The 17,260-nt window shown below is 39.0% G+C and overlaps 1 protein-coding gene across 13 annotated transcripts in view; it reads right to left on the bottom strand.

Annotated features, from left to right (window-relative positions):
- Nucleotides 1-17,260, bottom strand: part of Asap (ArfGAP domain of ASAP) — a 57,101-nt gene that overhangs the window by 26,600 nt on the left and 13,241 nt on the right. For 2 of the 13 annotated variants that reach the window (XM_069111056.1, XM_069111064.1), the window contains exon 2: nt 13,479-13,531. The exons of 4 other annotated variants lie outside the window; for them this stretch is intronic. In XM_069111056.1, the coding sequence (XP_068967157.1) occupies nt 13,479-13,531 (53 nt within the window). Of the gene's footprint in view, nt 1-5,863; nt 6,041-6,829; nt 7,215-13,478; nt 13,532-17,260 lie in introns of those variants that run through there. 7 more of the 13 variants (XM_069111057.1, XM_069111066.1, XM_069111055.1 and 4 more) reach the window with 6 other exon arrangements.

Raw genomic sequence — 17,260 nt, 5'->3', positions numbered from 1 at the left:
GTTAGCTGTTGCGACCTCTTTGGAAACTTTGAAAAGCTTGTACTTAAAACGCGTGACAAAAAGCAAGCGATGACGAGTATACTCGTTGAACGCAGAGTATGCGTGGCTCTTATAACATAGAATTAAATTGTAACGAAACGATCGTTTTATTTCTTAATTTTATTACCGACAGGGCTCGTCGCAACACGAAATATCGCCATCTTTTCACGATGAGTATACTCGTGGAAAGCAGCTAACCAGTTAAAAGCAATACATCGTTTGAACGTACAGTTGGTGATAGAAAAATAGTAAATCGAATGGAATGCACGGATTAGAAAAGTCTAAAGAACGTTTGACATATTTTGGGAGAAGCTGTTTTTAAATTACGTTCTCCCGTAAGTTGCAAATTTGTAGACACTTTAAACGCGCTTTTTGCGTTCGATGTTACGTCGCTTCCCGATGAAACATCTGCAACCTGTGCTTTAAAACGATCGATAGGGATTCTAGAAGCATACTTTGCAGCCAATTCAACCTTGACCAAAATGTACTACTACAGACCCTTCCAGGTTTACATTCTATTTGTTAAGGTTAAGTTAATAAGATAAAGTTAATCTCGGGTCTATGCAAAAATTCTAATCTTTTTTGTGTCCAATCTTCTTCTATCTGTACACGATCGGTCATATCGTAAATCAATGTTCGAAATATTTTCCGCCGCTTTGTACGGCTTTCTCGAATCTTCGTGGTGAGATAGTACGAAATTGGGAAATTTCGAAAGTGCTTGCCAGTCAGAGTTACGCTTGCAGGTTCGGTCAAACGACCAGTTCCAAAATTCAATTCAAAATTGGACATTCGTCGTTATTCCTCTCGTTCGTGCAACTTTATGTAAATTTCTCTATCAATGAAAATTGACAAACCGGTTAATCAGGTAATATAAGATTGTACGTAAAGATTGTTACATAAAGTTAAAATATAAAATTGTACAATTTTAATTAAATTTTGAAACCGGTCGTTCGACCGGGTCTGATAAGGTCCGTGTTAAGGACAGAGATGGGAGCCATGCGCGGCCCGACGTTATCGTCGTCGCTCATCGTCAAGATTATTGTCATCGATCGATCACGAAATCTCGCGACGAACGCTCTGAAACTACGTCTGGAGCAACTGTAATAATTGCGGACCATCTGTGCCGGTTCGACGTTCAAAAAAATAGGAGGTTGACGGAAAGCGCTCTTTGCCGAGTTTGTCTGCAAAGTCTTCCGAGAAAATTGATCGCTTGTTGGGAACGACGTAAGACAAACGTGGAAACTAAGGAAAGTAAAGAAGAAAAATGCGATGTTTAAAAAGAAAATCGCCAGCTAACATCGTCTGTATATATATGTGAATTCTATAGAATTCGAACTACCCGAAAACTGATATTTTTACTTTTACCTTGTTTTATTACAGTGTCATTTTGCTGAATAGATTAGATCACGAGAGAAGAACGGTAATTCAAGACTTGGAAGATCGATTCTCGATTCCCCAGGTAAAATTTGTAGTAGATTTGTTGTTATTAACTGTTATTGTATTTAATTTAATTATTCCCAAAATAAATTGAATTTTCCAGAATCAATCGTCTGATTTACCCTAAGAATTTAAATTACTATATACAGGGTGGTTGGTAACTAGTGGTACAAGCGGAGAGGGGGTGATTCTACGCGAAAAAAGAAGTCGAAAATATAGAATAACAATTTTTCGTTTGAGGCTTTGTTTTCGAGAAAATCGACTTTGAATTTTCGTTCGGTACGCGTGTACTTTATCACGTCTCGTTATAACGGATCTCACTGTAGATCTTTGTCTTGATGGAAAAATTAAAAAAAAATTAAAAAAAAAAAGAAGTCGAAAATATAGAATAAAAATTTTTTTTTTTTAATTTTTCCATCGTGACAATGATTTACAGTGAGATCCGTTATAACGTACCGCACGCGTACCAAGCGAAAATTCAAAGTCGATTTTCTCGAAAACAAAGCCTCAAACGAAAAATTTGTATTCTACATTTTCGACTTCTTTTTTCGCGTAGAAAGTAAACTCGATTTTCCAGAATCGATCGTCTGATTTACCCTAAGAATTTAATCTATTATATATATTTATATATATTTAATTTAATTATTCCCAAGATAAACTCGATTTTCCAGAATCGATTGTCCGATTTACCCTAAAAAAATTAACGTTATTGTATATATAAATGCGTCGATATATGCGTCGCTGCAACTGTACGCGAATATCGTCGATCCTGCTGAATAGAAGGGGCAAGATGGAACCTTCCTTGCTGACGTCGTGTCGGCGTCGACATCGGTTGGCACATCTAGTCTAGGCGACGGGGATCAAGAGGACTCGTCGCCGATGAGAAACAGGGAAAACGCGAATTCCGCGAGGAACAATCGCCGAGCAAAGTGTCGTGTCAGCGTAACGTGCTCGACGATACGTGGTGGCCGGTGTATCTTGTCGCTGGTGCGATCGACTGGTACGCTCGAAAGATAGGGAAAAAACAGAAGGGCAGGGTAGGAGAGGGGAGGTTTGCTCGTTACTCGTGAAATACGCGCGTTCTTTCTCGCCATTGTGCGTCGACTTTATCCAAAGCTATCTGATATTTATCGTCGTACCTCGTGTCGCCGGTTATTCAATTCAGCGTTACGAGGGAACACGTGCAACGTTTAATTATCGCCGCGCACGCGGTCCCTCGTACGTGCACTTAGCGTTGCAAACGCGCTATCAACGGCACTGCGCGAAACGATTGCACGCGCCAGAGAAATTAGGTGCGCGACGTACGATGAACGTACGCGTCTTGCAGCGTCTTGTTGGTGAAAAGCCGTGGCATGGACAGAAACACGCCGCGTACGATTCGTATCAGGACGACGTACAGACGTAGGTGTCTCACCAGTTAACCGCGGAATTTAGTTTTCAAAGTCTCTTACGAGCTTTGTGATCGACACTCCTATCGACAAGCAAATAACCTGAATCGTCGTGTATTTTTGCAGCCATCGAATAGATTCAAAGGGTTTTTCGATCTTTCACGCGACTGGAATATTCCATTCTTCCGGAACCTCTGGGGTTTGTCGGCGAGAAACTTTTCAATGTGATTCTTTACATCGACCAAAGAGTTAAAAATTCGAACGAACTTTCCGAGCGGCGTACGACGGATGTAATATTTTATTAAAAATTCACGAGAGTATTTAAAGAAACTTCTGGTAACATTTTTCAGCGTGATGAAAACATTGTTTGAAAACAATTTTTCCGATGGAGAGGTACCGAGCAAAATTGGTCGTTTCGTTAAATTCTTTAAAAATCTGAACGATCTCTCCGAGCGGCCGATGTTATGCATCAACCGCACCGAAATATTCTTTGCGATTGAACGCGGTTAACTGGTTGAGAAGAAACGAGAATTTTGTAGCGTTAGTATCGCTCCATTACCGTTTTACAAGATCGAAAAAAACTTCCGACAGACAGATTTTCGTGCTTACATTGGCGCACATCGCCGCGAGAATATCTTTGGAAACGAACTGACTGATCCAACAATAGCAAAAATTGCGACGAAAGGACCGAATTAGCTTTCCGTACGCAACGTCGGTGGTTTGACGTCTTAAAACGTATCGAAGCGATATGCTAGCGAACCTGGGACGTAAATTTACGTAATGCAACGTCGGTTCGTAAATCGATCTCTGGCTTCTACGATTCGAAGAGAAACGAAGAGTTGAATCGCAAGTTGAGTGAAACCGTAATAACCGTGGATAAAATCAGGACATACTGAACCGACACAAATATGTATGTAGATATTGGAAAACGGTGCTGCTGTTAAACGTGACATCTGCAACGTGGAACTATCAATCAGCGACATGATCATAGAGCGTTCTGTAGGCAACGAATAAAGAAAAGGAACACAATGTCGAAGATAATCACAAGGATATCCTCGCATCGATCATTCCAACAGAATATTATCAGCCTCCGTAAAGAAATTAAAATATCGAAGGGAATTTAATAAGCCACTGAATGTAAAGAAATAGTTGCGAATAATCTCCGCACTATTATTGTCATTATTGATAATAATAATAAAATCGAGGAATCTTACACCGAATTTCTTCAAATTTCTTCCTTGTTTTCTGTTTCTACCGAATTTAGTTGCAAAAAGGATTCAGCGAATTAAACCACATTGCACATTTTAACGTAAGAAAGAATATGGAAACTTTAGTTTTTAAAAACTGACGGTTAACAAATGTTCGATTTAAATATAAAAAAAAAATTGAAAGTAACCTGGGACATTTTATTTACAATTAGCGTCCATCAGAAAAATCATCTCCGTTTATTGCTATTGTCAACAACTCTATCAATGGACGGTTACGAAACATAGTTGTAGGGTATCTCGGTGACTACGTCTTACTAAAGTCTGCCAAAGTTCGAGATGCCTGGCGTAAAGACTGGAAAGCGAAAAGAGAGCCGGCTCGGGTAGCGGCAGGAAATTTGTAACATTAGCACCTGGCCGATAGCAAAACTCGGTCGATAATAATGGAATTTGTTCAGCCGAGACTTAACAGACTTGTCGATACGCTGAGAATTAAATCGACGGACTTTCCTTTGGTCGCGCGTTATCTTGGAGAGCGGCTGTTTGCCGAACGAAGACGTCACTCGAGGTATAATTGGAAAGTTGGAATGGAAACGTTCGGATCGATGAACGTTCCTATTGTTCATACGACGCGTACAGCAAGCGAGCCAGAGTCGCTGAACAAATTGAATAAAACAGAAGACAGAATGACAGAAACTCGATGACTCTACCGCCAGCTTCCGTATCCGTACGCGCGTATGAAACATCGTACGAAATTAAATATTAAACGCACAGTGACTCGCGAAGCTATTTGAACGTTTGTTATGGGAAACTTTTATCGAGATACGTGTGCGTACGTTGAGTGGTAGATTTTATAGAATGGCGAAGTATGTAAGAAAAAGGCCGCCAATTTGCAGATATTTGGAAAAATTAAAAGTACACGTTTGCTGGTATGGGAAAATTTTCTACCTTTGGACGAAAGCCGTTTGAACGATGCCAAAAATAACTTGATCGTTGTTTCTGTTCTATTTACGAACGAAACTTTATTCCTCGTTCGGATTTAATAGGACGACGAGTGATTATATATAGACAGTTTCTGGTCTCGTCTCGTCTGTTTCACTTTGTCCGTGAAATTAGCATAGTTACTTCTGTTAAACCTACTCGCTTCATCGTAGATACGAAACGTCATTAAAAATTACAAATTGTAATTCACGGCAATCTCTCTTCATGGGAATGTTATACTTGTAAATAATTAATTTTGATTAATTAATTAGATTAATTTCGTTATTTTAACACAGTGAATTTAGACTTGTCCGAGTAACAAGTAATTTACTTTCGTTTTCTGTTTGAACTCTTTACACCAGCTTCACCAGGTCCGGTCGAACGACCGGTTAGAAAATTTAATTAAAAACCGTACGTTCATCGTTATTTCTTTTCTTCGTCTAACTCTATGTAAATTCTTACAACGAAATCTTGAAACCGGTCGTTTCACCGGAACTGGTAAGGTTAGTGTTAAACAGCAAACGTCTCACTCTCTCTTTCTCTCTAAGCAACTATTTAAACCATCGTTTATTCAATGATATCCGACATTGTACGTATGTAACGATATAAAACAGGGTTGAAGTAACGTTAAGAAGCGAAGTGGAGGAAATAAAAAAACAAAAGATTGGGAACAAGCGGAGAAACGTACGGCAGTTCGTTTAACGACGATTCATCCTAGACGAGTTAAGTGTTTAAGCAGATTAAAGAGAGCAGATTTCGTTGAACCAGGTTGCGGTATGAGTGGATTAAAACTTCTTATCGGCGACTAAATACCGTGGCGTTTCCATAGCGCGCGTTTCTCTTTTTGTGGCGTCTCCCACCCGTTAAAACACGGCTGACAAACGCGATTACGTTTTCTAATTTTAGTTGCACGCGCGCAGCAACTAAAACGACGCGTACATACGGATTTTCTAACCGCGCGAGACACACGGCAATAGCACGTGCATATAGCGTGTTAAACGCGTTATTTCGCTACCGAAACTGAGCCGCGTCTGTCGAACGTCGTCGTTCTCTGTGTTTACTCCAGTCTCGAGTTTCGTCGTCCACGAACAGGACGTTCAACGAACGCGACCCCTTCGCATTGGACAAACCTATCTCGCGTGCCTGGCCTCGTCGAACGATCTGTTGCACGCTGAAACGCGAGTTTGTAATTCGAGCCGTGCACCTTTATCTACACTTTTTTATGGCTATCGCCATAGCGATGCGCCATCTCTTTACGAAAATCTATCGTCGATTGGCTGCTTCGTAGCTTCTCCAGTCGGGCTTCCAGCGGGGGAAAGTTCGAAACTGTAGGCTCGCAAGTATTTGCTTCGATGCGTACGTACGTACAAAATGTCGATTATCCGAGGCTTTGTGAACCGTCGAGGGTTAATTTCGCGTAAACAGGATTCGGACAAATGGCACGTACAAGCGGATACGACGCGATTTCTTATGAAAAAGTATAGAGAAAACGTGGAATGTTTTGACTTGTACAACTACCGCATTTTGACTGATGCGGTAGTTTTAGTGTTAAAGTGTAAAAGTTGTACGAGAAACACGAAGCAAGGAAGATAAATTCTATCGCGAAACAGATTAGACGCAATGAGGCAATTGACGTGCAATCGTGCAGCGACGATGCAGAAATCGCGATTCGTCTCGAAAAGCCGCGTCGTCGCTCTCTAATTGGAAACCTACGAAAAGCGACGAGGCTGGCTACCGGCACAGGGAAATTGATAAACGTGGCCCACCTCCAGAACTGACCTCACTTACGTTCTCGCTGCGGCAACACGACGGTAGGGGTAAACCGAAGGAACTGGTTCTCCTGCTGCTCTCAGCCGATGAATCTCGATTACTGGTGCACTCGAATTCGTACGTGTCAGTAAATGTTTTTACGAAACTTTCCGTACGACCGCGGGTGAAGCTTCTTCGCGAACCTTCGTTTCTCATTGTACACTTCGTACGTTTTCAAAAAACACTGGAAACTCGTGTCTCTCGCGGCACCCGCTATTCACGTATAAATTTCAAAGTTCGACGAAGCGACAAAAACGGAACGTCTAAAAGAAACTTCACTCGGAACTGTTCTGACTGTTCTGAACACGTTAGGAGACTACAACCTCGAGTGATGGTCTGGTAATGCCATGTATCAGCGTGGTCAGCATTATGGAAAACGTCCCTGCGGTGTAATGGAAAAGGAACAACGTAAAAGACCCGAGTCTCTCCGAAAATATCCGAATATACTACAAAAATAGATAATAAAAGACTGCAGGTAGCCGTTTAAAAAGTTTTATTGTTTTAATCTCTTAAAGGCCTCTTAAGGTAATGGCAAAATTGGATAAAAGCGTCACTTCAAAGCAAACTCCACATCTTTGTTTTCTGCTTAATTTTCTTAATCTTCGAAGCCATTGAGTATTGTTTAGGGCAACCAATTTGAAGGACCTCGTGCCCCCATAGCCTTTCTAGAAACATGCCATAACCTTGCACAGATAATACAGCGGATTACAGAAAGGCTAGCTAGTTTTCGTAATTGTATAAATACCCATAATAGATGCGGACCTAGCCCATCCCAGCCTGCGGACCTAGCATACACATTGTACTTGTATTTAAACTTACTGAAATATATTTCTATTATACATTCATCCACGCATTTCCTCTCTTTAATACGAGAGAAAACCTTGAAACAATACCGTTGCAGAGTAATTAAGCAGTCAGCTGTTGCGACCTCTTTGAATATTTTGAAAAGCGTGTACCTAAAATGTGTGGTAATAAATAAGCGACAACGAGTACACTTGTCAAAGATAGGTAACTGGTTGAGGGTAAGCGAAGTTAGGTAGCACACCCTGTATATTACATATAATATAATATAATACGATATAACGTACAATTGTGAACATAACAGAGTATGCCAAGTTGATCCACCATTATCCCCATGTTCGGCTACATGATTTATGTTTGTAGTGATAAATTGTCTTGTCGTGCGTTTCAGTCGGTAAGGGCAACTACTACCTGGTGTTTAATTATCCCATAACTAGTACGCTATTACCCGCACTGGATAAAGAAAAACATACTATCCTCTTCGATGTGTCGTTTATAGCACGTTATAGAAATATATATTTTTTTTTTGTAACTTCAGTAACCTGGTTTCCGCCCTTTACAAATGTAAACACTCTTGGAACGTTCTACCGTTACACTTTGTCAGGCGAATCTTAGAATACGGCAGTGTAATTCGATCTGCGTATCGTAAAATATACATACCACAACATCGAGAATTGTAAGCCATGAACCTTTCGTGTCTTAGGATTTTTACAATCAAACTTTCTCGATATATTCTATCGTTCTAACACATTTTGAAGAGACATGGATATCGAATTTTCAAAATATTGATACATCTAAAAACAAAAGAAGAAAAGAAAGAAATAATAAATAAATAAATAACGTTAGAAAAATCGATCGTTTCCATGGAAATAAATCGCAATTAAATCGCGTCATCGGCAGCTTCCATTCCGGTTGTAATGGGCCACACGAACAGGAGAACGAGATTCAACCGCAGAAAGGTGTTTCATTCAACGAGGCTGGCCGCGAGCAACCAGACAAGCTTTTTCAGCTTGCTCTCCACTCGTAAGAACCGCGAGCGGTTGTTAAGTAAAATAGGCTTTTCTCCGTCGGCCATGCGAATCTGCAGCCAGTCGTATTTGATATTTGCACACCACGGTGTTCCACAGATCTCATTGTCTTGCATGCTATTTACACGCAAAGTTCTACAGGCGTATGTAACATTTCGTATGTATTAGACGTACGAATAAGTTCTTCCCATGCTTACGCAAAAATCGCGATGAATTCGTTTCTACACCGTGAAATATCGGTACGTAAATTATTGATAAGTAGCAAATACGATGTAGGCCGGAAACCATCGCGAGTCCTCCTGAGGCAAAGATTATAATAAATAAACAATATATTAGGATGTTCGAAAAGTTTCTTTCGCCTTATAAGCAAATACTAGATGCAGAACAGCTTTAATTTTATATCACTTTTTATTGAATTATATATGATTCATTTTGTTCTATTAGAACGATAAATAAATAAATAAATGTATATATAAATACAAAATTTCATAACCGGCTGCACGTATTTATAATGGAATATTACGACGCGACTAAATTGATTTCTAAAAATCAATATGCGACGATTATTGCTCTTGCTTTACGCGTCATTTCACTGCTTCAATCCCTAACAGGCTAATTTTGTCAAACATCTAACCACAATTATGTAACAAAAAAAAAGAAAAAAAAATGAATAGGAAAAAAGAAAAACAGAAAAAGAAGAAAAAAAATAACTATCCTATCGATGAGAAAACGTGCCATGAATCGTGAAACGAATCTGAAAGCAGTTAATTAAAGCGAGATGCAGGCGGTAGGCTCGTAACAAGCATGCAATAAATGTTGACACGAAAAAGCAGATGAGTCACTGGAGGACCGTAGAGGAGGGACCAGAGAGAATCGAGCACACTTTAGACCACTAAACCAGCTTCACCACGACCTCTCTCCGTCCTCTCTTCTCTTACTCGCTCCTATTCTCTCTTTCTCTCTCTAGCGACAACCAGGTGAGGCAACTAAGAACGAAAGGAATTCCTGGCCGCGCGACCTTGGTAGGTCGTTCGTATCCGAGTCGTTTACCTGGACCGATTTGCAAACGTTGATGGAGGTAACCGCGATGCTTCGACTATGGCGAACACGCTCGACCTCTTTCAACGAGACGTATCAAAGCACGCGAAGGAAAATACGCTGGGCAAGAAGATATCTTAATATATCGTAGCGTAAGCCGTAGAGGATATTTATTTTTCCATTCATAGCATCCGGTTTACGAGCACAATCGCTCCTTGTCGTATGAAACGCTGAGCGTTTCTTTACGGATATAATCGCTCGCGCGTGCGCGTGTGTGTGTGTGAAGTTGGCGCCCCCAAGTGCAAATTTTCGTAAAAGAAACAAACAGTATTCGTCTGTTCACGATTCGTCGAATTAAAAACCCAGTTTGTTTGTGCATTATTCGAAAAGGAAGAAAAAAAAAGAAAAATTATCGTAGAATTAAAGAATTTGTCATGAGCACCGGCGTGAATATTTTTCGTTGAAGAGCAAGTGGCGTACGACTGTCTACGTTCGACCGATAAAAATGTTCGTTTGGCCAGTTTCCAAAACAAAGTTATCAGCCACTGAGGCGAGTAATTTCCTCTAACGAAATTCGTTTTTATCTCTCACTGTTTCCAAGTTGTTGCTTGTCCCAGTTACGCCTGGCAACCCGTATAAACGCAAGTTTAAACTTTCTTTCGGCCACCATTTTGCGTGTTTGGTTACAACGACGCACGCGCAATTGCTTCGATATTTCGTTGGACCAGCGAAGCGCGATTTGAATTTCCGACATTGAGTCGACTGTTTCTTTCATTTTAATGAAAGTGAATGAAAGAAATCGTGCAACGATATTCGGTGAATTTTTCGATTTACGGAAATTCCGTACGAGATGCGTGTATACGCTGAATTGCGAATAACGAAGCACATTGGACGCTTCGAAAATTCTAAATTGAAATTTCTGCTCGTACGGGGAAAGAAGATATCGCGTTACAGGGAATAGACAGGGAAGCAGTAAAACGTCGATGGAATATTTTTTCAAACCGCTGGTAAATCCACGACGTCTGATATCGAGTTTCATATTAGCACGTTCGACTACTATACGTCTGTTTTGTTATTTAGAAATTAGATTTTCTAACAAATTCGTACGCGCATCTTAGATAACATCAGAGGTGTTAACGTATATATTTTGAGTTTACTTTCTGTTAGAACAGCAAATTTCGTACGCATATCGTAGAACTAGAGCGAAACCAAAGAAAAATAAATCGATACCGAAAGCTTGTTTAACGGAGATTTATTAGTGTGATATAATCATTTAATTTACGGATTAAATTATACAACTTCCTGTGAGAAGATGTTAAAATTAAACGTATTGGTATCGCGACTATATATATGGTTAAGGAAATAGTTTTACTTTATTGCAATAAAATGAAAGAAAAAAAAAAAGAAGAAAGGTAAAAGGGAAACTAAAAAAAGACCAGAGTAATAAATATCTCTCATCACGCACATTTTCATCGAGACATAAATTTAATTTAATCGCGTTCGCATCGACAAATCGTATTCAAAATCATCGTTTGCAATGGAAGTGTAAAAAAATCACGTAACGCGAAATTTCTTCGCGTAATAAACGCTGATAGAGCAGGTGCAGAATTTCCGCGCCACTGATTCAATTAAAATGCTTATTTCCGCTGGAATGTATCGCGGTGGTCGGAACGAGCTGAATTTCAATGTTTGAATTTTCCAGGCGCGTACTATGTTCGATTTAATCATTTATAGACATTGATTATTATTATATTAAAATGCAACGTGCTGGAACTAACGCACAATATATACAATACGTATAATTCGTAATTGGGATATTTCCAAGATTGAATTTTTAATCTCGAACGATGCAAATATACGAGTCGCAAATAAGAGAGACGCAGAAATCGGTATCACTCGAGATGTTTCGTTTTATATTTCACGATTGGAATGAATTCGAGACGAGAAACGGTTTCACCGAAGAAAATTAATATCGGAAATTGATCGTAGCGAATTGATATCGGAAGCGATGATTGCAAATCGATACAATTTTCGTTACGATTTCGTATACAGACGAATCAAAAAATCTGCGAATCCGTTAGCTTCTTAGTTATCGACGGAGATTTGGCAAATGCTCAAAAATCAGATTTCTCATTTTCCAACGAGAACTCGTTGAGGTACTTGTAGATCGACTTTCTTGCAATTTCTTTGAATATTCCTTGATACCTTATATGCGTGGCAGTGATTAATTCTTGCGTCGAAAGGTTCGTTTCTCTTCCTTCTGTTTCTATTTACCGACCGTTCTCCGCAGAATCTGACAAAATCGTCTTTCTTTATTTGAAAACTGATCGAGTACCACGCCGATTACAGGCTGTCGTTAAAGTGAAATGCTGCGCAACAAAATATCGATGCGTATTTATTCGCGTAGTATCATCCCCAGATACGAACGTGTATGCTCAATTTTGTGTCGATAAAATACCGGTACTTTCGTATTTTCGGTTGATCCTATTGTCCTCCTCGCTTCTATATCACCCGAAATAGATGTTACGTTTCGATAATATTATCAACGCTAACTTTACCAGGCCCGGTCGAATACGACTAGTTTCAAAATTTAATTCAAAATTTAATTCAAAATAAGAAATTGATTAATCGGATAATATAAGAAATAGAACCGATAGTCAAGAAATCTCTTGTTCTCTGGACAGAGAAGCTGAGATGTGCGCGAAGAATACGATTTTTCGAGTCTCAGAGCGTGTCTTACTTTTCAACGATATCGTCTATTTGGGAAATAATTAAGAACTGAAGCCCATTTTGAAATTTTGTTCGTAACATTAAAACGAAAATTAACAAAAACGTCCGTATAATTTTAGCGCTATAAGGAAAAACAAAACTGAAGGTACAACGAATGAAAATTTTCTTCTGAATTTTTATCTTTGGCTGTAAAAAACATATAAACTCGGTATTAATTTTATTACGTTTCCGTCTGATACTTGGTAGATTTTTCTTTCTTCTTTCACTTTTATCAATCTGTGTGTACGCTGATCACCAACTTATCCAAAGTTTCCTTTCGTTTATTCTTTTCTTTCAAGTCCAACGATATTTTCTATAGATGGTTCCTCTCGATCGTAAACTTTCCTCGCTAGAATCGGCCGCCGGTTCTCTCGATCGGCTCCGGACACGAGGGCACGATACTGGTCTTGATAGTAATTCTATTCCGAAATTTTCAAACCAATATTTTTCGTTCTGGCGGCTGTACGAATCGAAGCATCGTCTCGCTGAAAAATCGTCCTTTTATCTTCCGTCTCAATTACGAGAGGCAGCAATTAAATCTACCCTTTGCAAAAATAATTTCGTTCAACGTATCCACGTTGGCACGATCGATGATTTCTCCGGAAATATCGAAGAAACGAGGCGGAAAATGTGTTTTTCCTCGTCCGTAATTACACGCAGCACACTGTACGTACCTTAAGAAGGATGTAATGCGACGACAACGATCAACGACGACGACGACGACGATGACGATGACGATGGCGATCAACGAAATATTTATACGTAACGATCGTTATATATAGACAGCGCGTAAATATAAAATCGAGGAAAAGAAGACGATCGAGGAAAGAATCCGCGGTATCAAAGAACCCCTCGAGCCGGTTGAACAATTATCAAAAAATTATCTGGAGCGTGTTAATGTGTCGGCAACATGTAAACGACCGGTTACGCAAAATCCAATACGTGGCATGCTGCTTGAATTCATGTCGATGGAATTAGCTTACCGGCATTCCTCTACCGTCTTTGAGGGTAAGCACACGCAACATGCTTCCTGCAACTATTTCAATCGATACGCCGCACTCGAGTGAAAATCTTGTGGAAAGTCCGAGCCGCGTTTCCGCTCGAAATCGTTCGCTCGCTCGCTCGCTCGCTCGCGCGGATCTTCGTCGAGTCCGGAACCGACACGAAGCGTATTCCTATCGGGTGGACAAAACTCTTTTCGCCGCGGTTACGAGCGTAAAGATCGGTGAATACAAAAAAGAAAAAAAAAGAAAAAAACAATAAAGGAAGAACGTTAAACGTGGCAAGCGATGGTTTTGCCGGATACTTTTCTTCTTGAAATTTTAGTTGTTCAATTCAGATTTTTGTTATTTTACTTTCATTCCCAAAAATTTGTTACTTTATCTTTCTTTGCTTAATAATTTTTTTAATGTTTATTTAGTTTTATATACAGGGTGGTTGGTAACTGGTGGTACAAGCGGAAAGGGGGTGATTCTACGCGAAAAAAGAAGTCAAAAATATAGAATAAAAATTTAAAAATTTGAAAATTTGAAAATTTAAAAATTTGAAAATTTAAAAATTTGAAAATTTGAAAATTTAAAAATTTGAAAATTTGAAAATTTAAAAATTTAAAAATTTGAAAATTTAAAAATTTGAAAATTTGAAAATTTGAAAATTTGAAAATTTGAAAATTTGAAAATTTGAAAATTTAAAAATTTGAAAATTTAAAAATTTGAAAATTTAAAAATTTGAAAATTTAAAAATTTGAACATTTAAAAATTTGAAAATTTAAAAATTTAAAAATTTAAAAAAATAACGTCAATAGAGACAACGATCTACAGTGAGATCCGTTATAAGGAGACGCGATAAAGCGCACACGTACCGACCGAAAATTCAAAGTCGATTTTCTCGAAAACAAAGCCTCGAACGAAAAATTGTTATTCTATATTTTCGACTTCTTTTTTCGCGTAGAATCACCCCCTTTCCGCTTGTACCACCAGTTACCAACCATCCTGTATATGTATATTAGATTAATTGGAAAGTTCTGTTTATAAATTTTATTCTGTATTTTACTACTGAACGAATATAATAAATAACGGTACAATTGTTAAAAATTTACTCAAAAGATAGCTAAGAGACGGATTTTTTCATTACATATAAATACAATTTCTTCTTTTTTAAAGCAAGTTTTTCGATCAATTTGGAAATTCGAAGTGATATTCGTTGGAACAAAAAGTTCGACGAGCTTCGAAGTAAAAGGTTAGACAAATGGGGTAGGTGTCTTGTCATGAATAGGCTAAGGGGGATGTTATAAATTATGGAAATAGCGGTGAAAATATTCCTGAACCCTTTGAAAAAAAATAAACGTTTATTTTTAACGCGGAAGGGAAGTTCATAAAACACGGACAACGCATGTAATATTAGAAACACGATGTTGCTGTTGCATCGCGTTACAAATTTTCCAACTCTCCAGTATATCAAGATATTTGATTAAATCGTGTACATTCTCGTAATTTCCGCGATTTTCTTTCTATGGACGAGATACGATAATGATAGAAAACGATAGAAATCTAACGTCTAACGGTAAAAATTGAAGAATTGCGAAAGAAACTAAACAGAAGAAATAAATTGCCAAGTATCTGTGACCCGATGACATACGCAACGAAGTAGCAAAATATAAATGGAAATACTTGGCAATTTAGCAAAAAATCTAGAAATTACTTGGCAAAAATTTCACTCGACGAATCGATTTCTTCTTTAAAAAAAAAAAAAAAAAAAAAAAAAAAAAAAAAAAAAAACGGAGAGAACGATAGAAATCTTCTAACGACAAAAACTAAGAGACTCTTATAGAATGGAAAATAAATAAATCGGCAAGATAAAAATATACGTATGTCGGGTTTGTCGGGTTGGCACTAGTTCTAGGAGCGCGTTGCGTATCTTCATTAGGACAAGCCATCGTTGTCGTTCAATGAGGTTTATATTTTCAATTATATGTACAAGCGTCGATTTAACAGGGTTTAACAATTTAACGTGATTATTAGACACTCTTAAAGTAAAGACAATGTTCTTAGGTTCAAACGAATCCACGGTCAACGGGTTAACTCTTTGTACAATTGAATATGTTTTGAAACTCAAAATGACGTTAGTGTCACGTAAAATAACAAAATAAAAAAACGAAATTTGAGGTGAAAAATAAAAAAAAGAAACTTTATTTCTTCTAACAACAATCCACTTTACAATCTACTTGCGAACTCTAGGCGTGACTTTCCAAGACTGAAGCTCTTACAATTTGACTTTCGATCGAAACCGGTTACTTTCTTTTGTCATCCCTCAACATCCCCACCGTCCATGCATTTGCTAGGCGTCCGCGACCGTTGCCACGTGCTCTTTCTTCTAGAACCTTCGGTGGAAGGACCGTTGGGATGTTGATGGTTTATTAGGCACTTCAGCGATATACATTGTCGCCGAGTGCCGCCACATCTTTATCTCCATCGTCAGTCCATCGGATTTGAAGTATACCGGTCGTGACATTAGCCGTGACGCACGGTATCTTTCTGATTGATTGACCAGACGTTGTGTGTAAACTCTCCAAGGTGATCATAAGAATAAAAGACTGACACGATCACACTTGTCAACTGCCTATTGATCGGGGTTATCGACAAAATTCCAGGCGCCGTTACTAGGCAGACCCGCGTAGAGCCGTCACAGCTCCTTCCCCGGGGCTTGTTTGCTAATACAGCGTGTATCCCTCGATATTGGTACTTCTACTGTTAAGTGAAACGTTCATCCCGTGACCGTGGCTACGTTCGGTGACCAGTTGTGTCACCACGACCCCAAGCCCACTGTCCCAAACCTTGGGCAAACATAATCAGAACGTATCACGACAACTACTTCTAAGTTCTATTATTTAAGTACAGCTAAGATGAATAGTTTAGACCAAAGTATTGGGAATCTTGCCAAAATTCGAAAAGAAAGGCCCGTTGTCCCTACATCTCCGATACGTACGCACACCGTACCGTAGACTCGACGAATAAAAGTACAGTCGATTTGCTTTCCTTGAAAACCGAAACTACCAAACAGACAGAACTTTCAAATCGATCTAATACTCGCGAGCTTCGAGCCGCTTTTAAAGTAAGAATACGCTTGTAATCAAACGCATGCAGAGTTGCTATTTTATGGAATCACCGGTCTGCTAGAGCTAATTGCAGGATCCGATCGAAAGCAGGGAATTAACATTCCGCGGGTTTGCTTTAGCTGAAAAGCTTATTTTTAACTGGAGTTCGTGTTAGCCGGCAACGGAATTGAATTCCTGTTTTTACGTGACGCCGAGAGAGCGTATTTCCGATACGCCTTAGGTCCATTTACGATGGCTACGAAAAAGTATCTCCGCGTTGCGCCTTGTTTTCCAACGAAACGTTGGTCAAATATTGACTTGGCAATTAAATGGTTGCGGATTTTGTCATTAGATGGTACTGACAAAATCCGCAATCACTTAGTTGCCAAATCAAATAGATTCTACGTTTCACTCTCGCGGTACAAAATTTTTCGTTTAGCAATCGCGTGAAAAAAAGTACTATTAACGTAATAGTACTATCAGCTTAGTAAAAGTACTATTAGCGTAATATATTTGAACTTAATTAACCCTTTGCACTCGAGTGGCGACTGTCAGTCACCACGGCGTTCCGTGCTGTAACTCCAGTGGCGAGCGAGAAGCGACAGTCCCTGTTTATGTTAGATTTCGACATCTGCGATTGATGAGAGTGCAATATTGGTAGGTAAATTGATT

Source organism: Bombus flavifrons, chromosome 4 (assembly GCF_040668555.2).
Source record: "Bombus flavifrons isolate JBK064 chromosome 4, iyBomFlav1_principal, whole genome shotgun sequence".
Taxonomy (NCBI): Eukaryota; Metazoa; Arthropoda; class Insecta; order Hymenoptera; family Apidae; genus Bombus; species Bombus flavifrons.
This window is presented reverse-complemented; position numbering and strand designations above follow the sequence as displayed.